The following is a 24,220-nucleotide window of genomic DNA, read 5'->3' as shown; positions in this document are numbered from 1 at the left end:
CTAGATTTTGTCAATACAAACACCGTGGAACAGCTAGTCTTCACACCTGCTAGGAGTGCAAATATCATGGATCTGGTACTCACAAATATGAGGGAACATTGCACCCTTCCTTTTGTAATGTCCTTACTGGTCAAATCAAACCACAAAGTGTTCATCCTTGAAAAAAGCAAAGGCTTAACTCCCAAGAAATCCCAGAACCTTTAAGAACTTTAACAAGGCTTGCTACCTCTTTTTAAGCAATGGCCTATGCAAAAGTGTTTCCAGAAACCCTGTGTGATGAAAGGAGGTACTGCCAGCACAGCTAGCTGGAATTTTGTAAATAATATGTCATTTGTGAAAATCAAACTGATCTATACAAGATGCTTGTGTTACAAATATATTAGAACTGTATGTCATACAAGATGCTGGTGTTACAAATGTATTATAACAATATGTCATGTGTATATCAAACTGATTTGTACAGATGTTTATGTTAAAAAGGTATTTGTAAAGTATGCGTGTTTTAAATGTATCCACAGTGTGCCCTCCTGGAGAGAAAAGAAATGTACATGCACTGTTGTAACTGTTTAAATGTACATGTTTTAACAGCGGAAACTGGCAGACAAGAAGTTAACCTCTGTCCAGCAAACTTTAGAAGAATATCTGAAATTAAATCACTTTACAGGCTAGGCCATAAAGATGCTATCTCACAGGTTTCAAGGCAGCCAGAGACACAAAGTCTGTATTAGGAAACTTTCTGTATTGTATTTGGGTGAACTAATTGCCACTCTGGAAGAGTGGAAGTGTTTAATTGTTTTACAACCTCCAGAAGCTCAACAGATCTGAGCAAATTACTTGTGTGTGTATTTTTTACATGCAAGTGCTAAAATCCTGGCAATTTCCAGGGCTGGTGATACTGTGGAAAACAGAGTCAGTTGACCAGAAGTGATGTCATTCTGCAAGCTATCCTAGAGGTAATATTTTACATATTATTTTGAGAAGTCTCTTAGTGAGACTGAGTATTCTGTATTCTGTCTTGGGCCTGACAACAAGGACCATTCACCACATCATCTGCCTTGCTCTATTAAGTAAGTTATTAGGGAATATTTATTCTGTTAGATACAGTCAGGAGTATAGTGAAGCTTAGTTTAGATAATTAATTTCTTTATTTGTCTGAGCCTGTCCTTCAATGTTATTTTAAGAATTTCCTGTGGTTTTATTAATATTTATTAAACATATTTAAACATTTCATTGTGTCTGATCTTTGTAGAGATACTTAAGTTTTGAGAGTACTTGAATGTTTATTTTGAGACAGTATGTGGGCCACTCCTGGATCTACTTCACATTGTCATAAGCTGACAATATCGAGTCTGATATTGTCGACATGACAATATCAAAAGTGAAGAACATCGTGCAAGCAAATGGAAATCTCCGTAAGGGGAGATTTCCGTTTACCTCAATGTAGTACGGTCTCGGAGTTGGTATATTTAAGTAGGGGGATGTGGGGGCACAGCCTCCTATGTGGGAGGTGCAGGAGGGCTTGCCCCCCAGCCTAGTTTTTTTTTTTATTTTGTTTTTTTTTTTATGTTATTCGATGTTTTACTTAATCGATCGATAAAGTTTGACCTTTATTGATTCAATTAAGTAAACTTTCAATAACGTGATATAGACACCCACTCTCAATAGCCTTGCTCTTGGTCAAACTATCATGTGCATTAATATTAATTTCAGTCAGTATATTGGATACCCTTTGGTTCATAGGTTCATAGGTTCATAGGTTCATACTAGGCTATCTGCCCGAGGGCATTCATAAGCCTAGCCCATAGTTTTGTGGCTTACGCCACCCCTTTAGTTTGGAGAAACTATGCCCATTATTTTGCTGTGCCTCTGTCGAGCAGTGACACTGAGGTAACCCCTGGGGTATATCTGCGATCTTCCATCCATTGGTCAAGATTCCTCTTGAACAAGGCCAGCGAGGTGCTCTGCCTCACATATACTGGGATTTTGTTCCACAGCATAGGGAGTCTTTGGGTGATAAATCTATCCCTCCAGCATGTCCTGTTAATAACAGTGTCGAGGTTTTAGTCTCCCGCCCTTGTGGCTCTGAGGGATCTAGATTTTTTGAGGTGAAGCATGTTCATCAAATCTGGGTTTGACATGGCCTTGTATGTCAGGCACAGGTCACCTCTGAGCAAGCGGTAAGCAACTGAATAGAGCTGGAGTTCTTTCAGTCGGGCAGCATAAGACAGATTTTTGAGACCCTTTATCCTTTTGGTGAGGAACTTTTGTGGCCTCTCCAGCTGCTGCAAGTGTCGGGTCAGATACATTCTGAATGGGGCATTGTACTCAATCATTGGTCTGATGAGTGATGAGTATAGGGAGACTATGACCTCCCTTGATCTAGATGTGAATCCCTTCATGATAAGTTGGGCAATGTAGAAGGTCTTCCTAACTACTTTAGCAATATGAGTGTCGAATGAAAGGCTACTGTCAACCTGGGTCCCCAGGTCCCTGATAACTTCTTCTGTGATCAGTGGATTGCCACTTATATGGTAGCTAGGGGTAACCTTGTTTTTCCTGAAGGGTATGACTATGCATTTCTTGGCATTTAACTTTAGGCCATGGCTCTGGCACCAGTTATCCATTTCTGTGAGACCCTTCTGAAGGATATCTGTGTCAGATGTGTTTTCGACTCGGCCCAGTTTGCAGTCATCTGCAAACTTTGTCAGCCATAACCCTCCTGTGTTTGCTTGTACTTCAGAAAAGTAGATGCCAAACAAGAGTGGGCCCAGGACTGAGCCCTGTGGGACACCACTTGTGACAGGCTTTGAGTCTGACATGGCGCCAGCAACTCTGACCCTGTGGGTTCTGTCATTCAGCCAGTTTGCAACCCATCTTGTAATGTATGGGTTTACATTTAAGTTGATGAGTTTTTCAATGATACCCGAGTGGGGTATTGTATCGAAAGCCTTCGCCAGGTCTAGGTAGGCTGTATGGACTGCCTTCCCCTCGTCAATGGCCTTGGTGACTGTTTCGAAAAAGTCAGCCAAGTTTAAAAGGCATGATCTGCCTTTGACAAAGCCAAACTGGGTTGGATCCAAAGTCTGCAAATTCCCTATGTCTTTATTTATGAGATCCATTATGATCCTCTCCATGGCTTTGCAGATAAGGCTTGTCAAGCTAATGGGATGGTAGTTTCCAGGGTCGGTGGAGGCACCGCCTTTGTGAAGTGGGACCACAGTCGCTGTGCGCCACTCCCTGGGTACATATCCGGAGGTGAGACTAAGATTAAACAGCTGTCCTAACTGCGGGTTTAATTCCTCGTTGAGTTCGTGGAGCACACAGCCTGACGTGACCAGGCATTTGCACCAACTGGAGTGGCCACAGAGATTGCTCACTAAAAGAATACAAGGAATAAATAATATGTTCTATGTGGACTGCTTTAAAGCCTTGTCCCTGTTCTCTGATCCAGCCATGATGGATCTGCTACACATTCAAAAAATATATAGCACTTGAATTACCTAATCTAAATATCCAAACCTCATCTGCAACATAAACAAAACATGCTGGAGAGGCAGGTATGTATTTCACAGATTATCCCTTCTGCGGTGCCGACTCCCCAGTCATGTGAAGCAGAGCTCTTCCCTAAACCTATTCAAATGCAATTTAGACCAAGAGATGGGAAATCACAAATTTACTCCTGGCTTGTCACCTGTGCCCCTTATGAAAAGGGACAGTTTGTATATGCCTAAGGCAAGGGCATATACCAAAGCTGCTTTAGCCTACGGGCATTGGTAACTGGAATAATTGGGGTATGAATGGCTAGGCTTAAAAAGGCTCTTGGATGATTAGCCTAATAACTTCCTATGGTTATATGATCCTATATTCAATGAGTCCTCCCATCACAGATGCTTACTTCTAAAAAAGCCCAACAGTTGCCTGTTACATGCAGTGTAATGGAGTAATGTAAGACCTCTATATCACCCAAGTTATATATACCTACTCCATGTCCGCTCAGCAATAGAGAAGGGAAAAAAGTATCAAACAGTGCACAGTAGTATCAGGCAAGAACTTGTTTTGGTCATACATGAACAAACAAGTGATATATGAGCTGATCAGTGCTGAGAAAATGGAGTGCTACATCTGTGTCTAAGTATAGTAAGTATAATTATATTTATATATATACATTTATATTTCATTGTCTGTATACATATACTAACACACACACACACACACACACACACACACACACACACACACACACACACACACACACACACACACACAATTATACATAGGTGTGTGTGTGTATGTGTGTATGAGTGTATGTGTGCGTATATATATATATATATATATATATATATATATATATATATATATATATATATATATATATATATATATATATATATACATATATAGGATTACCATTAAAATTTTGCCGTGTAATTGCACGGCTATGAAGTTTTCGAACAACAGATTTTTGAATACTTCATATGTTTGCAGGTTACATGAGCGAATGTCTAATTTGCGAATGGACTGTGCATTCACAAATATAACGTTTGCTCATGTAAAGGGATCGTGGTACAGTGCAGTTAGGGAAATACATCCCTTTCCTCACTGTAGTACGATCTTGGAGTTAAAATATTAATTAGGGGTTGTGGGGGCACAGTCCCCCACAGGGGGGTGCTGGGGGGCTTGCCGCCCCTGCATAAACGGGATGCTAAGTATAGGGATTAGGGAGTTACGGTAAGGGTGGCATTGTTGTTAATGCCGTAAAATGTCATTGTCGACATTTTCAGCATGAACACATGTTTTTTGACAATAGGGCCATTAGGTTAGTTGTAGTTTCGGTAAAATACTTTGGCTATTTGAACCATTTTTATTTTTATTTTCGATATATTGATAGTAAACCATATATATATATATATATATATATATATATATATATATATACACACACACACATATATATATATATATATATATATATATATATATATATATATATACATACACATACATATACACATATATATGAACAGGTCTACTTGAGTAGACAGAAAATTCCATAAAAGCAAATTTTACTTAACTGAGACGACAATACCGAAAACTTAATTTAAAGAATGTTCACATCACCAGAATTGTAATCTGGGAAAGGAGGCAATTGGCCAACATGGAGAAATTTGCACTTTTCGCCACTATAGTGCCATCTCAGAGGTGGTATATTTAGTTGGGGGGTGCAGTCCCCCCGCATCGGGGGGTGAGGAGCAATGCCCCCCACTTGGGTGGGTTTGACATGCTTCGTTGTGTATATTTTTTTGTGTTGGTCAACTGCCTCCTTTCCTGGATTAAAATTCCAGTGATGTGAACGTTCATTAAACTAAGTTTTTGGCATTGTCGTCTCAGTTAAGTAAAATTTGATTTAATGGAATTTCGGTCTACTCAAGTAGACCCATATGTACACATACATCTATATATATATATATATATATATATATATATATATATATATATATATATATATATATATATATATGGTTTCTCTGCATTTTTGTCAAATGTATATTTGGTCAGCAAACATTAGGGGTGGATCAGATTGTTCAACATTCAGACGGTCTAACATCTGAAATCTCAAATGTATGTTTCATTGAGACTGATAAGCAGGCTTTGGAGGGAGTGAGAGTGTTTGTGTGTAAGTTTGGATGTTAGGGTTAGGTGTTAGGGTTAGGGTGAGAGTTAGGTGAGGGGATAGGTCTTTTGTTTGCATACAAGTTCCTACTTCATAACCCAGTGCAATATGATATGTCACATTGTAGGTAAGGGGAGAGATATAGTGTTGGTGTATTACTAAACCTACATGTTACTTTACAAAAGAAACTTTCTAACACTAACACTATTCAGACAAATTTGAACCAAGTGTTATGGGAGGATTTAGTATGAAGATTGAGAGAGGAAATTGTTTTCCTTACTCAATCCTTTGTAGCTTCAGTATTTCAAGTATTTGATATCATGCATGTTCAAACTTTTTAATGCTGCTATTTTATGTTCAATATTAAGAAAGATCGATCACACATAATAGAGAATTATTTATTTTATTTATTTATTATTTATTTTTTATTTGTTTATCAGGAAAATCCAGTGGGACCAGGTCCATTTTCAGTGGATGCCCGGGGAGAAAAGCTCCACAAATAATATATAGTAAGGATAGAGAATGAAGAGCATCCAATAGTTTAGGGTGTGAAACCATGTCAAATGCTTTAGAGGAATCTAAAAAGGCAGCAGATACATAGTTATTGTTGTTTCTATAATGATTAACCAGACTAGTGTAGGAGAGAAGAGCAGAAGTTGTACTAAGATGAGGGCAGAAACCGTGTTGGGTGGAGGACAGAAGATTGTTAGTATTCAGGAATTGCATAACTTGTGAATGTATGCATTTCTCTAGGATCATAGATAAGGGGGAAAGAATGGCTATAGGCCGATAGTTGGAAAAGTCATAAGATTTACCACCTTTGTGAAGAGGTATAATGTAGGATATTTTCCATAATTGTGGCACATAAGCTTCCTGAATGGACCTGTTTATTAGGATTGATACTGGATATGATAGTGAGTCAGCTGCTCTTTTTAGGAAGTTAGCAGGAATACCATCTGCTGTTAGTCTGATAGGTTTTAGTTTGAGGAGGAGGATGTTTCTAATTTTAGATGTGGGGACAGGTGAGAGAGAGAAGGATGGTAGGTTGGAAGAATTGCTAGGAGAGTTCCCAGTAGATGAGGTTGGTGAAGTATTAGTGTCTGTTAGTTGGTTGGACAGAGTTTGGATTGAGGTTATGAAATAACAGTTAAGTTGGGAAGCTATATCTTTGCTGTTAGTATAGTGGGAGGTGGGGGTGGGGGTAGCAATTGTTCCAGGTTTTAGTAGGGAGTTGATACTATGCCAAAATTTGGGGGGAGTTTTTTAGTATTTGTCTTGGAGAACTAGGAAGTAATTTTGTTTGTCTAGTTTGGTTTGATTTTTTGGCTAGATTCCTAATTTGTTTATACTTTTGCTTGGTATGATTGGAGTTTTCTTGTTTCCATTTCTTCCAGGCCTTGTCTCTGGTTTTTAGTAGGGCTCTTGTGTCTCTGCTTAACCATGGAGCGTAGTTAACTTTAGTTATTATCTTTCTTATTGGTGCAATGGAATTTAGAACTGAGATAAATATATCATTAAAGTAGTCTACTGCCTGAGCCAGGTGTTAAATTTTCAGAGGCTGCCAGTTACATTGCTGTAGAATGTTGTTTAGGTTACCTGGGGTTAAGTTACGATCATCCCTGATGTGCCTATAGATAATGGGATTAGGAGTTTTGGTGCGTTTCCTTAGAAGGAAAGTGAGGAGATGGTCACTGAGAACATCAGATAAGCATCCAGTTTGATAGTGATTTTTGGTATTATTTACTAGTTCCCAATCAATAATGGATTGTTTATGGGTCTTTTTGTCTATTCTGGTGGGTTCTTGAATTAGTTGTGTGAAACCATAGAGGCTAATATTGTTAGTGGGGTTGTTGGAGTTGCAGGCTAGTCAGTCAGTATTGAGGTCTCCTAATAAAATTGTTCTTGAGAGGAGTTTTGATTCAGCCATTGAAGGATTTCTTCAATAGCTGGAGAGTTATTTCCAGGAGGAATGTAGCAGCAAAAAATATAAACTTTCTTATCATTGTTTATTGGCAGGATAGAGCCTATGATTTCGGCGTTTTGACATGTTGGCAAAGGGGTATGAAATGGCTGGAGGTTTATTTCATTTTTGAATAGCATTGCAACTCCACCAACTTTCCTATTTTCTCCATCTAGCCTTAAGATGTTGTAACCTGGTGGTAGAATTTCCTCATCAGGGATATGTGGTTTCAGCCATGACTCAGTAATGGTTAGAATGTCAGTGGAGTAATGAGTAATAATAGCATGTAGATCTTGAAGTTTATTGGAAATACTCCTTATATTGATGTTAATTATTAGTAGTTCAGATAGAGGTCTATTGCGGAGGTCAGCAAAACTGAGCCCTGGGTTTGGGTGTATGTCACCAGCAATAAGAAATCTTTTTCTGAGTTTGAATATGTGTTTGATAGCATAGATAAGGTTTGAGAGTGATATATATATATATATATATATATATATATATATATATATATATATATATATACTGCTTTTTTATTGATAGTTGTAGATAGGTGGATGCTAGAAGTGTGTAGCACAATACTAGTGTTAAATAGTGTTGGACAGACTGTAAAGTTTATGAGGGATTCGGTGTGTTTTTCAGTGAGTGTTGTATGAAATGAGGTGCTGTCTAGGAGTAAGCTAGTTCGTCTAGCTGTAATGTAGGAAAGGGAGGTGAGGACTAGTAGGAGCAAGGGTAGTAAAACATGCATTGTAGTTTATTTTGGATAGCTTAGGTAGTATTTGTTGGTGAGTGGTGGAGGTGGGGTGATGTGTAAGTTATAGTGTGGGTGTGGTGTTAGAGTAGGAGGTAATGTGAATTGGCTAAGACAAATGTTTGGAGCGGAAAGTATGTCAGGTGACTAAGAGGAAGTATAAGGTCAGGTGTTGTGGGGGTGGGTGAGATTTGGGGGTAGGGTATGGGAGCAGAATGAGCCCAAAGGGCGAACGGAGCGGGTTCAGACCCTCAGCAGAGGTGAGTAACAAAAATGTATCAGAGAGTGAAGGTGAGCGCAGAATACTGATAGTAGTTTAATGAATGCTAAAATCTTTAGTTAAAGTATATAGGTAGTAAAGACCAATAAAGTAGATGTTATTTAACTAAATTATACAAAAATAAACAGTAGTAATACCTATCACCAGTAAAACCCTAAGCTACAGACAGTAAAAGCGAATGTGGTGCACACATTATCTAAGAGACGCCAATGACAGTAAAAGTAATAGGAATGGGTTTCAAAAATGGCGCCAGAATCACTCTAGGGCTAAATAACTATTTGAATGACGTGTGATGGGAGGGGAAGGATAATATGCTAATTAAGGCTGACACTTAATAGATGGTGGAACCCCACGAGGCAATCATGGGATTACCAAAAACAAAAGCCAAATTCCCTTAGAAGCTATTAAAAAACCCACAGGACAGAGTAAAAGACCCAAAAAGCAGTTTAAAAATCACAATGAATACACAGAATACAGAGACCGATAATATGATAGTACGGGGAGGGGGCAGGGACCAAACCAAAGGACTATGACATACATATATATATATATTGCAGCCTATAACAGTGAATGTGGGAAAGCGCGAATGCTCTTTTTTCCTTTGATTTTCATCCTACCAGCTTCTTTGTGCACGAGATTGTGGTGCAGTGTGGTCTGGGAATTTGCACTTTTCCCATTCTTGTGTGATCTCAGAGTTGATATATATAATTAGCAGGGGATGTAAAGGTGCACTGGTTCTCCTGGTTCTTCTACTTAGTTCCAGATGAGGAACTCACTAAAAATATTGAACTTTTTGTCTTCACTTTTGAAGATTTTGATATTTGAGGAGACAATCATTTCTCTCTCTCTCTCCATATATATATATATATATATATATATATATATATATATGTATATATATATATATATATATATATATATATATATATATATATATATATATATTTATATATATATATATATAGAGAGAGAGACAATGTTCTGAACTCTGTGTGCTGTACATATATATATATATATATATATATATATATATGCTTCATAACTGTAAATCAGTATGTATGTATGCCTTTAAGAAGCTTTCTAGAGGCTTGCACAAGTGTATAAATACTGAGCACGTGTGAGCCTGACTGTCATTTTGCAGTTAGCTTTTGAGATGTAAGCATGTATGTCTGTGTAGTCTGTCAGTTAATCATTTTGTAATTCTGCTATCCATCCTGATGTGTTTCTATGTAATAAAGCATATAAGTGAACTACAGCACCTGTTCATCATCTATACTAGAGAGAGAGAGAGAGATATGACCAGCATGGTGCCAGAATGGGATCTAGATTCCTCAGCTATGAGACCAAGTGGCACTCAATTAAGAGTGGAGGAATATAGAGGAGTCAATCATCCCTACTACACGTATAACTTGCAAAACAGGTCAGGAAAAAATTTCAGGTATTAAAACTTGCTCAGACTATTTCTTATTAGCAAAATATGAAATGAGACATTCAGAATGCTCTAAATGAATTTCTAGGTAAAAGAAATATTTGAAACTACCATATATTAACAGAAATATTCGAAATAACTATGAAAAATGTTTGAAATAAAGTCCAAATTGTATAAAATTAATAAAATAAGGGGAACAACCACATTTCTTTTCACTAAACATTACTTTTTTGCATTAATCAAGGCTATTTGAGTTGTCTAAAGTGTATGAAGTTTTCATGTTTGTGCAGTATTATAGTACAGTTATTTCATAACATACAACCATTTCAAAGTATATTTTACAAAGTACAGTATTTTGAAGAGTTTATTGTACATTTGAATGTTATTACAGGCACATATAGAAGCTTGTTCATATATAATTACAAGGGCAATATTTTTCAGTGTGTTTGGGCATAATTTGTTGGCATGGCAGATGAATTTTGAAAACCTGGTCCGCTTGTGTTTGACAATTAATATTGCAGAGAACTGGAGAGTGTTTGAGCAAGAGTACGATATTTTCATATGGGCTGCATTTTCTGATAAAGATGACATAACAATACATTGATTTCAAGTAATTTTCATAGGTATTAAATTAGTAAACGACAGTCCAGAAAGCATGTATTAAGTTAATTGAAAAAATATATATTCAAACATTTTTTAGCATTTATACAATATTCATTCATTTATTTAATGTATAGTATATACATTTATTTATAAGAAATGTATGGTTTTATGTTTGCAACAAGTTTTTACATATGGATCCATAGAATTTGGTACATTTTTAGATATTTTATGAATTAATTTAATGCCAGCATATAGATAATTTGATTTAATGAATTTTGTATAAAAGTTTCATATTTTATGTATGTCAATATTATTGAATTGTACAACAGTGGTATGTGGATGAAAAGCAGATAGGCTAGAAACCAAATGTATAGCTTTAAAGTTTAATTAGTATAGCTATCACATGATGGTCAATGAATCCCATATATACAGCTTTATTTTTACTGACATTTCATCTTGATAAAGCTTGGCAATGGGACCAAGCGAAAGCGCTTGATTCAAACTGTTGTTGTTTTTTCAATTGGTCGAAGTATTGTGCTGAATAGCAAGTTTTTAAAAAGGTTTTAAGACAAGAGCAATACATTTTTCACTACGTTCCTCCATCGACTGGTTCTTTGAGCAGTGGAAGGGTTGCTTTGGTGTTTTTGCTGCTAGTCTTTCGTTTTATTTGTTTTACGGTCCATGGCTGAAGAAACAGTATCGGAGGATTTTCTCATAACGCCACTGGTACTTGGAACTGAAGGCGAGGATGCCCCTGTGACACGAGCAGAATTTAATAAAGTGTTAGACCTTTTAACCCCATTAAATGAGACGCTAAGAGGTAATAAAGGCGGGACTTCCTATCCCATACCCGGTAATCAGGAACAGGCTTTTGAACAGAGAAAAACGCGCACAACGCCAGAAGTAATGGTCGCTCAAAAAAGAATTCAAAATAACTCTAGCAAAGGTCTTTCTTCATCACAACAAGTGGATATTAACCCTGCGGAAGCATTTCGTGGGCAGCGTCCATTTGAACCTGAGGTTCAGAGTAACTAATTCAACTTCAACGTCTGGACAGACAAACAGTTTTGGTTTAAGCAAGGTACTGTACAAATTGATCAAACTGACATTGAACATGTTCAACACTTTAAAAGAAAGACTATATTCTTATAAAAGTAATCAATTGGAAATTAATTACCTTAAAGAATGTGTAAATGTTGAACGAGTACCTAAGGGTTTGCGTTGTTTTAAATTTCCAAACAACGTGCAACCAGGTACAATATACTATGATAAGTTGTGTAATATTTTTAATAGGGCTGGTTTGCAGGTGTTAGAAGCTATGGTTGAAGAATATGAAGTTAAGGCTAATATACTTCTGAAGGATTTGAATGTCATGAATGAGAAATTAATCAATAATTATGTTTTTTTGTCTGTCAAAAAGAGTTATGACAATGTATTCAATGAAGTGGACCAACACTGTTTAAAAAAATTTAAATAGGAAAATCCGCAAGTTAGAAAGGGATTTGAATGAATATAAGGAAGGGTTAGCATACCCTGTGGTAATGAGAAACAAACGAAATGAAGATTATAATAGGAATCGAGTCCAAGCCAATATATATAGAAATGACCATGTAGAACTTCCTACTGAACCATTGAGAAGGAGTGAAAGAATAGCAGAAAAAAGTAGAAAAAATATGCATCAGGATTTTCACTTTCCCCAGGACAGGTTCATGGGGAGGGGGGAGAATTACCAGCAACAGAAATGGAGAAAGACTTAGATTTAGGGGTGGATAATAACAGTTTTTTGGATTACAATGGTCATGATGGGATAAGCCTATATGCAAATGAAGAAGGTAAAAAAGTACAAATTAGTTAAAGACAAGAACTTCATGATATATAATTTTACAGAAATAGAAATCGAAACAGAATTTTTTGACTTATTTACAAAAGGTCTCCACTTCATTCCAGCCTATCCTACTGAATTATCAGAGGCTTTAATTGACTTGAAACTGTTTGTAAGGTCGATTAATTTAATTTTAAATTTCAATGGACAGCCCCACAACAAAACTACATTAACTAGGTCTAGTACCTTCAACCCCCCCAACTAACCCATGTTTAAAAGTATTTGAAGAGATGGCCAGTAAGGAAATAAGAAAGATCCCTTGTAAAAAATCGGAAAGAGTTCCGATGAATATGAAACCAGAAGAGATGTCATTAATACAGTTTCTAAGAAAAGAAAAATGTAGATCTATGAAGCCAGATAAAGGAGGGGGGTTAGTCCTGATGTATATGCAAGATTATGAAATGTATCTGTTTGATTTATTACAAGATTCTGAAAAATACGAGTTGGTATCCAGAAATGAAGTGAACTTGGCCTATTCCAAAATTAAGTATACTTTAATGGATTATCTACTACAAGGTTTCATAAATGAAGAAGTCTACAATTATCTGAATGTTAACAAACCCAAAATCCCAATAATTTTCGGAATTCCAAAGACACATAAAGGTCTAGAACCATTAAAGTTTAGGCCGATAGTGTCAGGTAAAGGAGGGATTTTAGAACCTATAGGCAAGTTTGTTGACTTCAGGTTAAAAAGTTTTGCTACAACATTGCAATATGTATGTAAAGATTCTTGGGACTTTCTAAGAAGCATACAGAGAGAATTCTTCCAAGTGGATTTATTATTAATAACCATTGACGTTGTTGACTTGTTCCCAAGTATACCTCATGAGCAGGGACTAGAGTGGTTTAATGAAACACTAGTCAAAGAATCAATCCTGTCAACTAATACTATAAATTTATTAGTAGAATTCATGGAGATTATATTAAAAAATAATTTCATGTTTTTTAATGGAGAAACATTTAGACAAAAGAAGGGGGTGGCAATGGGTGCACCATGTGCCTCTATGTATGCTAATATAATATTACATAGATGGGAACAGGATTTTATCTTTTCCACTAAATGGAAAGATTACATCAAGCATTACACAAGGTTTTTAGATGACATAAGCATATTGTGGACCGGTACCGAGAAACAATTTTTGGAATTTTTTGAGTACATCAACTCTACAACCAATTTTTTGTCATTCACATATGCTATGAGTGATGAGAAAATGAATTATTTGGATGTCACAATCTTCAAGGATCATGTCAATAATAGGTTCACATCTAAATTGTACAGAAAATCCACTTTTTCTAATACCTACTTGCACTACACAAGTGGTCACCCTTACTATCAAAAGAAAGGCATAGTTAAAGGGCAAATGGTAAGGGGATCAAGAATGTCAAGTACCCTAGAAAATTTCATGGAAGAATTGTTGGTAATAAAAAATATGTTTTTAGAAAGGGGATACCCTGAGGGTTTGATAGATGTGATAAGTAAAGAAGTTGCAGAACATAGAGAGAGCAAGTTCTCCCCTTTATTAGGCTTAGGCCAGACTGGAGAAGTAAAATCTAGTGAAACTAACAATGCTGCTTTTTCTAACAACTATATACATACTTATTCAAGTGATTCACAACAAATTGAAGAAGTTATTAGTAAATTTTGGCCGGTTTTAACAGGACACGAAGAACTAAGTAAACATATTCCGAGGTATCCCAAGTTTACTAGACATAGGGACACTAACATAAAGGAATTATTTGAAAAATTCCAACCACAAGAAAGAATCAGTAATAATAAGAATTGGAAAAAAGGCACCTATAAATGTGGAAGTTGTAAGCAATGCACATACATTTTGAATGGAGATTTCTTATACATTCCTTCCAGGAATTTTTGTTTTAAAGCCAACACCCATGCGAATTGTGCAATGCAAGGAATAGTTTATCTGGGACATTGTACCAAGTGTTTTAGTTTTTATGTTGGCAAAACAGAAAGGTCCCTGAGAAAGAGAATTTATGAGCATATGTATGAAGTTTCCAGAAAAAAAGATACAAATGCCTTTTATAAACACTCAGTTTCATGTCCTGAAATGTCTATAAAATTAAATGTGTTGGAACAGGTGCAAATGGATAGTAAAGGGGGAGACTGGGAAACGCATTTAGAATACAAGGAACTTTTGTGGCAACTTAAATTGGATGCTGCCACAAGGCCCGGTCTAAACAATAGTATAAATATAAAAAGTGGCCTTAAACAAAGAAGGGCCAGATTGTGACTTACAAGTAAAGTGATGTCATTATACATGAATGTTTAATCATTTGAATAAAGTACGTTTTTAGTACAGTAGATTAATAAACTAATATATTTATAAATTTCATAACAATACATCGATTTCAAGTAATTTTCATAGGTATTAAATTAGTAAATGACAGCCCAGAAAGCATGTATTAAGTTAATTGAAAAAATATATATTCAAGCATTTTTTAGCATTTAAACAATATTCATTAATTTATTTAATGTATAGTATATACATTTATTTATAAGAAATGTATGGTTTTATGTTTGCAACAAGTTTTTACATATGGATCCATAGAATCTGGTACATTTTTAGATATTTTATGAATTAATTTAATGCCAGCATATAGATAATTTGATTTAATGAATTTTGTATAAAGTTTCATATTTTATGTATGTCAATATTATTGAATTGTACAACAGTGGTATGTGGATGAAAAGCAGATAGGCTAGAAACCAAATGTATAGCTTTAAAGTTTAATTAGTATAGCTATCACATGATGGTCAATGAATCCCATATATACAGCTTTATTTTTACTGACATTTCATCTTGATAAAGCTTGGCAATGGGACCACGCAAAAGCGCTTGATTCAAACTGTTGCTGTTTTTTCAATTGGTCGAAGTATTGTGCTGAATAGCAAGTTTTTAAAAAGGTTTTAAGACAAGAGCAATAAATTTTTCACTACGTTCCTCCATCGACTGGTTCTTTGAGCAGTGGAAGGGTTGCTTTGGTGTTTTTGCTGCTAGTCTTTTGACCATACAAAGACATTTATTCTACTTAATTTAGTTGGTTCAGAAGCCATAGAAAGAGAGCATCCATTTGTGTATGCACCTGCTGTCTTTGCAGGAGAGGAGGAAAACCGTCATAGAGTTGTACCGGCTTAGTCAAGGGAGGACCCTGATTGCTTAAAATGTAACTTTAGAGAAATGTCTAACCCCAAACAAATGTTACAATGGAAAGGCACTTATTTTGCACTTGATTAAAAGCTTGGTGAAACGTTTGCAGCATATATAACTGATTTGAGAAACAAGACTAAAACGTGCAGATTTGTTGATTTAAGGGATGAGTTGAAAAAACAGAGACTTGTGTGTGGTATTGAAGATGATGTGAGAAGTGCTTCATGACAGTGATTTGAATAAGGCCATTTAGATTTGTCAGATATATGAGCTTATGGAAAAGCACACAAGTATGCTTACAAATGAGAGATGCATCCTTCCAGTAACTTCTAAAGCCAATGTTGATAATATGCAGCATGTGGATAAAAGAAGCAGGCCCAAACACATGACAGCAACTGTAAACCCTTTAACACTCCCTGGCAAACCCTCTAGCTTTCTAGCAAGTTCCAGAGCATATACAGTCTCAGAGAAGCATGAGTGAGTCAGCAAGCTCCAGGAAAGGCCCCCCCACTCAGTTTTAGTGCCAACTGTAATAACTGTGGTGGAAGTCATGAGACTAAAAGGAAAAATGTTTAGCTTTTGGTCAGTAATGTCACAGATGCAATAAGTGGAATAATTTCAAAAGGTTTTGTAGAACAACTTGGACACATTCTTTTATTAAAAGGGACCATTCAAAGAAATGAGTTGATCAATTAGAAAGCCTTGACCCTACTTTTTATGTTGATGGTGTGTCAGTGCTTCATGAAACAGTCAGTGCAGTAGATTTATGGGCAAAGAATGAAGTATTTTGTGCTGTTTGGATAAATGGAAGACCTACGGAGCTCAAAGTTGGCACAGTTTCAAAGTGCAATGTTGTGTCTACAGAAACATTTGCTAGAGTATGTGCTGGCGAGATGCTTGATTGGGCAAAGTGTATGAAGCTTGTTGCTTATGGTGGTAAAGAGATTCAAACCGAAGGCTCAGTAGTACTTTCATGTTGCTCTGCTGTGAGAAGCTATGACTTGTTATTTTATGTGGTCAAAAGGCTCATCCAGTCATTATTAGGGCTCAGAGGCAGTTTGAGAATGGGACTGCTTTCATTTAATGTGTGTGTGTGTGTGTGCGCGCGCGTGTGTGTGTGTGTGTGTGTGTGTGTGTGTGTGTGTGTGTGTGTGCATGTGTGTGCGTGTGTGTGTGTGTGTGTGTGTGTGTGTGTGTGTGTGTGTGTGTGTGTGTGTGTGTGTGTGTGTGTGTGCAGGAGTGTCCTTAGCTGAACTAGTGCCCTAGGCAAAAGGACTCCATGGCACCCCCCCATCACACCACCCAGTGCCCCCGATCCTGGTCTACCTACACCAAATAAATACTGGAAAAGCACCCCTGCTACAGCAGCACCCTAGGCAGCTGCCTAGTTGGCCTAGGCCTAAGGCCAGCTGTGTGTGTGTGTGTGTGTGTGTGTGTGTGTGTGTGTGTGTGTGTGTGTGTGTGTGTGTGTGTGTGTGTGTGTGTGCGCGCGTGTGAGATATATGAAAGAACAACCGCTCCAGGGCTAGCCACCTGATGGTATCAGCATTGGCTCTAGATGATGGTCACTGTTGAAGTGACATCTTCATCCCATGTAAAAAACTGGGAAAAGGGGGTTGTGGGTAGATGAATTTAGTGGTATGTTGTCAAAGAATATAGTCGTAGAACTTTAAAAGGCATATTTACTGGCACAGAAGATTGTATTAGGTATTAGAAAACCGAGTTTCCTGTTGGCTGTATTCTTGACTGTAGATCATAAGCTTTGTGTGGTGTAACTTAGCCAAGAGGTGGATAACAATAAATCAAGTTCTGAAATTAAAAATCAAGATGGTTTATAAGGGAAGTGACCTTTGTTTTCCTGGGAGCTAGTTACCTTTGCTGAGTTGTTGTCTGTCTCGTATCAGGATCATGATTTACCTCACAGTTCCAGATTACCTTTATTTTAATCCATTTACTAAAACTAGATTACAAAAAGCAGTATTGTTGTATAAAGTTCACAGAGGCTGCAACATTGCCTTTGGTCTAGCTACAAATGTTTGCCACTTTAGAATTCAGAATATTGCAGACCTGCTTGGCTAACAATTGCTCGATCTTTTTTCTCTGCATAGGAACTGTATTCACAATCATATGATGCTGTTGGTGTAATGTTTGCCTCCATACCTGGATTTGCTGATTTCTATTCTCAAACTGAAATGAATAATCAAGGAGTGGAATGCTTACGCCTGCTTAATGAAATTATTGCAGACTTTGACGAGGTAAATATTTCTGTAGTTGTCACTTTCATAAGTTGTTTTGGAAAAGAGCCTAGACCGTATCAAATACTACAGCTGCAGATGTATTTGTTAAACCTTTATAGGTCTTCTGTGGCCTAGATGGTGTCATACACATGTTCCATAAAGTGACTTTAATAATAATTTAAAAAAATATTTAATAATTTTTAAAATTGAATAATATTTTTTTTAAAGTGACTTTAATAATAAGAATACAAAACAAAATGTGGTGTACATTTACTGGTTAAGGTCCCTGGCTCTGTTGTAAAGAGGGATGGAGCTCTGACATAACCCTAAATGACCCAAGTTCAGTTAGTTGCTTAGGCAATGAAGGACATGGGTGGTTTTGTGTCAGCTCACTCATCTCTAGGGAGGAATGAGGCAGGGTGTTTGGCCAAGTATACTTCTGTGGTTGAACTACTGGTGGAGACTAGAGTCATGCACGCATGCACTTTTCATTGATGTGGCCAGGGTTTTGACTGAGCGCATGTGGAGACATGGCCAATTTATACTGAGAGCCAGTTGTACTTGGTCACTGCAGACATACAGAGGATCATAGGAATCATAGGAAATACAAGGCAACTGAGTCTTGAGACTGTTTATGTCATTCTAATTCCCATCCTTGGACTACACAACCTTTTTCAAAGAAGGTTAGGCCAGTCAAGCCAGGAATGCATTGGCTAACACAGATCCAATCATCCAGTTCCTATTTGAAGGAAGATAAAGGGGTGCATTGGTAAACACAAATCCAATTATCCAGTTCCTATTTGAAGGAAGATAAGGGGGTGCATTGGTAAACACAGATCCAATCACCCAGTTCCAGTTTGAAAGAAGATAATGTATTGCAGCAGGAGTCTGTTTCAGAGGTGAAGGCACTGCATAATGAACCTATCTTACCACCATGTATTATTTATTTGTTGATGAACATTTCTGTGACTATGTTGATTTATGGAAATACAAAAGACCCAGGACCTCTGGGTCCCTAATGGCAAAGCAAAGCAAAACAAGGCATGGCAATTGATCTCCTGTCAAAAATCTTAAGATATGAAAGTGAGAGAGAGAAAGCATTTCCAGTCTTATGTGGTATTTTTTTTAAGCAACTGATCTTGGTTAGGAATATCTGGGTCTTTCTTGTTGTTTGATATGTCTAGTGAAGTACTTTGCTAAGGGGGCATTGTATTCAAGAATTGGCCTAATCAGTGCTGAATATAAGGAGACAATGACCTCTTTAGATCTGCATGATATTCCCGTGCAATTACCTGTGCTAAGTAGAAGGACTTTCTGACTGCTGTATGTTACATGATAATTAGAGCAGAGGGAATTATCAACCCACATTCCAAGTCTTTAACACATTTTCATAAATTGTAGTATGCTGGGGAAGGCTTGTTTACCAAATGTGGCATTATTGTACTTTTTAGTGTTTAATTTTTGCCCATTTTAGTACCCCAGTTATTTACAAGTGTAAATGTTTACTGCAGGGCTCAGTAATATTGTATTGTTACTCTGTGTTCATTTTTCTTAACCAGTAAGCTGTACTGTTCAGTATATCTAAGCAGCATAGAGTAAACTATTGCTATTATAAAAATTCTGAATAAGAGAGGAGGCATATTTGTGTTTTAAGGTGAGTTAGAGTGCTGAAACCCTCAATATTTTGCTTTCAGGTCTGCAGACCTTCTTGGTTTTGTAGAGAATCCAGAGAGGTTTTGATATGTGACCTGTGGATTGTTGATAAGCAGTTTCATATTAGTGAAACAGTGCCAGGGAATAAGTGGCTGGTGAAGGAATTTAATGAAGGTGCTAGTGAGTGAGGTTTTAAAGAAGGAATAGGCCTCAATGTCCAGAGAAAGTAATATATATTAGGATGTGTCGTAGAGAAGGAAGGAAGTTAAATTAGAGAAATGTAAAGATTAATTGGTTCAACAAATACCCAGCGCATGTATTCATGGGCAGCTAACTCACCGCGTTAGGGTGGGATTATAGCAGCAATGTGTCAAGCAGTGACAGAGGAGAAAGAAACTGTTTCTCTTTTCTTTTTTTTTTCAAATCCATACTTTATTTAGCAAACTAAATAAATAATGAATGTGCCAGCATTTCACTTTGAGTACAAATGTTATTTGACACTGAAGAGCTTGTGTACTCCATAATGTGATTGCAATTACAGCAAACAATACATGAAATGCAAATGGTTTATTTAGTGGTGTATATAGGTCACAGCACAGGTCGATCACTCCACGTTGGACACTCTAGAATGCTGTGTCGTGGTTTTTGGCAGCCATTACATTTTAGGTATTTTGGGAATTTTCTAGATAAGAAGAACACAGTGACCTACAGGAATTAGGACTTACAAGTTATGTCACCTAGATACCATAATTATTAATGTGGCTGCTATTAGCTTACAGATCAAAGCTGCCTTCTTAATGTCTTTTTCACTCATTTTCTGTTTGACATCAAAATCCAGAAGTCTGTTAAGACCATTGTGATACGTCTGTACATTTCTTGCCACTGGCTTCCGGACCTTTTGTACTGTGTGTGTGTTGGGGGGGGTTGTGTATTCCAGTACATATTCTTGGTGTCTGCCCTTTTATCATCCCCAGTGTGCCATTTAGCATCTGTGGTGCATCTGCTGGAAAGGTTTCCAGTAATTGCTGTATATAAAAAGAAGATGGGTAGTATGCACCTCGTGAGACTGTGGGTATTTATTTTATATTGACTAACAATGTCATCATGTGAAAACTAATCAGCACTTTATAAATTTGAAAAAAAAATGAGTTGGCATCAGTATTCTCCAAATTATTTTAAAGGGCTTCTAGCCATCTAACAGAAGAAGAAGTAGCAGGACATAACAGAAACTTGAATTCTCAGAATTCTTCCTTGCTTTCCAGCTTTTCTTTTTAAATGCTCAAATGAGGCAAAGGTGTTACTTATCCTCACTACTTGTCAAAAGTCATGTAATGTGTTCTCGTCTTTATCCTCTCAGTCAAGACAGTTATATAAAAGATGTGATTGCCATCTTATCATTCCACAGTAGGTAGTGCGACTCACTAAACTATTATCTTTCCATATGTCATAGCCATTTTAAATACTTATGCCTATCTTTAAGTTGAAAGTATGCATTTTGTACACTTGGAACTCACATGGTGTGATGGGCATCTCATTATGTTAGCTTCAAGTAAACCCATATAAGCTCATAATTAAGAGTTGCCTTTAATATATGATGCACTGTAAAGCTACTAGAATACTGAGCAAAGTTAAGGAGTTCCCAACTATAGTTGTATCTGTGAGCATATCATTTATGTTGAGTGGTTTTCTCAGAAATGAAATGAATGGAATTAATAATTACATTTTGTTTTTCCTTAACCACTTGCAGGTTGTAATACATTAGGTTACATAAATGACAATTTATTTGTTTATTTATTTTATTTATTTATTTGAATTTGTTGACTGGGAGAGTCCACTGGGCCAGAGCAACCCATTTTCAGTGGAGGGCCAGGGAGAAAAGCTCCACAAGCAGTTACATTCATAGCAAGAGAGGTTACATATCTTTGAAAATATTCAGTTTTAAATGTTATACAAAGCCAGAGGCTTTCATGCATAACATTCATCGCAAAAAGAAAATACAGAGGTTACATATTAGATAGAAAATTATCTTTTGAAAAATCAATTTGAAATATTTAAACATTCCTTGCAAAGACAGTACATATTAGGGGAAATTATCTATTGAAAATTCAGTTTGAAACATTTAAACATTCCTAGCAAAGATAGTTTATAGGTTAATTATTGACTTTGATAATTCAATTTTAAAAAGTATTTGAGCAAGAAGCTATGTGTAACATGAGTATATCAGTGAAAGAAGAGATAACAATTGAAATTGGACAGTGTACAGTAGGATAGTGAAATAATCAGCTATCTTTATAAAGAGGGTGTAGGATTTAAGAATTGGGGGAGTGATTAGGTTGACAAAGTGACAAAGGGACACAACATTTTGATTACATGTATTGTACCTGTTATCCATGTGAACTCTTTGAAATTAAGCCATTAGCAACTTGTTTGGTCTGGACTAGATCATAAGTGTGTCAAACCCTGCTTGAGCCGCATACATAGGCAGTGTTTGCAATCTAGAGACTAGAATGTTTGCAATGCCCTTTGTTTTGATGGATATTAAGGATGCAGGCTTGATACTCATAGGGCAATAGTCAAAGGGTCTTCACAGTGAGATGAGCATGTTTCCTGAGAGTAACATTGTACTGAAAAGACCTTCCAGTCAAACTTTCATGAAATTACAAGTCAACTGGTAGGCTATCTTTATCTGGTACTTAGTAACACAGGGTGGACACAATGCTGCTGTCAATTTTCTGTTTTGAATTTCTCTGTCTCAAAGTCTTATGATGCATGTTTGTTTTTGTACCTGGCAATTCTATATTTGTCATGGGTTACCTGGAATTCCTTCTTCAAGGTTTCTAATGCAGCTCTTGCCTGCTGCTCATTAAGGCCTTTGCCACTTTGCAGTATGCCTGAAGCTTTTAGATGTAAGGCTCCAGCTAGGTGAAATTAGCATGGAAGTCCATGAGGTTAAGAACATGAAGCTATCCACCCCACAGCAGAAATAGTCAGTGACCTCCTTGTTTTTCAGCATATGCGAGTATACATTTTACCCTGGGTTAGTTTTGCTGTCGTTCTGGAGGAGCGAATGAAGATGTCTGACTGAATACATTTTAATGGCAGAACACTGTACCTGATGGAGGAAATCATGAGATCCTAGCCAGTAATCCAAGCATACTGTCTCTATCATTGTTTGGTGTAGTATAGGTATAATATACCATGGAAGAGTTTAGGGCATGCCAAACGTGAGTTAGCTACATAGCAGTTGATAGGGATACTGGTAATTTGTGGGCTTTTCTTTCTGAGGAAGGTAAAGACTTATCCAACAAAGGGCGCAGCACTAATCTGACCCTGCTGCCATCTCCCATGTACTTGATTACTTGTGTTGTTGATCTGGGTTAACTTTTGATAGAAGACTACTACTTTTAAGTATTTAGATTTTTTGCAGTTTCTCTTTTTTACCTTGTATATTTTTGTGCATATTAATTTTTTGTGATATATCATTGTTACTTGCCTGTACTGGAGCTTTTCTCCCCGGGCCTCTACTGTAAATGGATACATGTCCAGCTAGACTAGCCCGGTCAACAAATGTAAAATAAAATAAAATAAATAAATAAAAGACAATAAAATGGCATGTTTATTTTCATGTGGCTACTGTCAGCCTAACAGATGATGTTTACACCTCCCTGTAATGCAGCACCCCTCTTTGTCCTTTTTTCTCACCAGACTTTTTTAGCATAGCATATTGTAGTTACTGTTCCTTTAGATGAAGTGGCTGCAGTATTTAGTATATGACAAGCCCATATGCATATGGGATGAGAATGAGGCACATCAGATCCTCGCATTAAGGTCACATTGTTTCTCTGTTCTAATGAGAAACTGGAGGTGTTGTGGCATTTCTGTACAAGCTGTAAGTTCTGCTGCTCAGTTTAACAGCTGTGGCATTTCTGTATAAGCTATAAGTTCTGCTGCCAAGTTTAACACCTGTGGCATTTCTGTACAAGCTATAAACTCTGCTGCTCAGTTTAACTGCTGTGGCATAACTGTACAAGCTATAAACTCTGCTGCTCAATTTAACTGCTGTGGCATTTCTGTACAAGCTATAAACTCTGCTGCTCAGTTTAACTGCTGTTGCATTTCTGTACAAGCTATACACTCTGCTGCTCAATTTAACTGCTGTGGCATTTCTGTACAAGCTATAAGCTCGACTGCTCAATTTAACTGATGTGGCATTTCTGAACAAGCTATAAGCTCAACTGCTCAATTTAACTGATGTGGCATTTCTGTGCAAACTATAAACTCGACTGCTCAGTTTAACAGCTGTGGTATTTTTATATAAGCTGTAAGTTCTGCTGCTCAGTTGTGGAATTTCTGGACAACATTTAAACTGTAGTGCTCAGTGTAACTGGTGTTTTTCTGTACTGTAGCTAATGCTTAGTGAAACAGCTGTTTTCTTCTCCTCTGCACACTGTTTAAACTCCAGTGTTGTGTAACAGTTGTTTTTCAGTACAGTATTTAAACCCTAGTGGTCAGTGTAGCAGCTGTTTTTCTGTGCGGGGTATAAGCCCTACTGCTCAGTGTAACAGTTGTGGAATTTCTGTCCAATAT

General features: G+C 36.9%; 1 protein-coding gene across 2 annotated transcripts in view; it reads left to right on the top strand.

Annotated features, from left to right (window-relative positions):
* ADCY8 (adenylate cyclase 8) overlaps window positions 1–24,220 on the top strand; it is a 2,045,143-nt gene that overhangs the window by 1,724,707 nt on the left and 296,216 nt on the right. For both annotated transcript variants that reach the window (XM_044067040.1, XM_044067038.1), the window contains one exon: window positions 17,852–17,998. In XM_044067040.1, the coding sequence (XP_043922975.1) occupies window positions 17,852–17,998 (147 nt within the window). The remainder of the gene's footprint in view (window positions 1–17,851; window positions 17,999–24,220) is intronic.

The sequence above is a fragment of the Protopterus annectens genome, chromosome 3.part1, assembly GCF_019279795.1.
Source record: "Protopterus annectens isolate FY-2018-M chromosome 3.part1, PAN1.0, whole genome shotgun sequence".
NCBI classification, from domain to species: domain Eukaryota; kingdom Metazoa; phylum Chordata; order Ceratodontiformes; family Protopteridae; genus Protopterus; species Protopterus annectens.
This window is presented reverse-complemented; position numbering and strand designations above follow the sequence as displayed.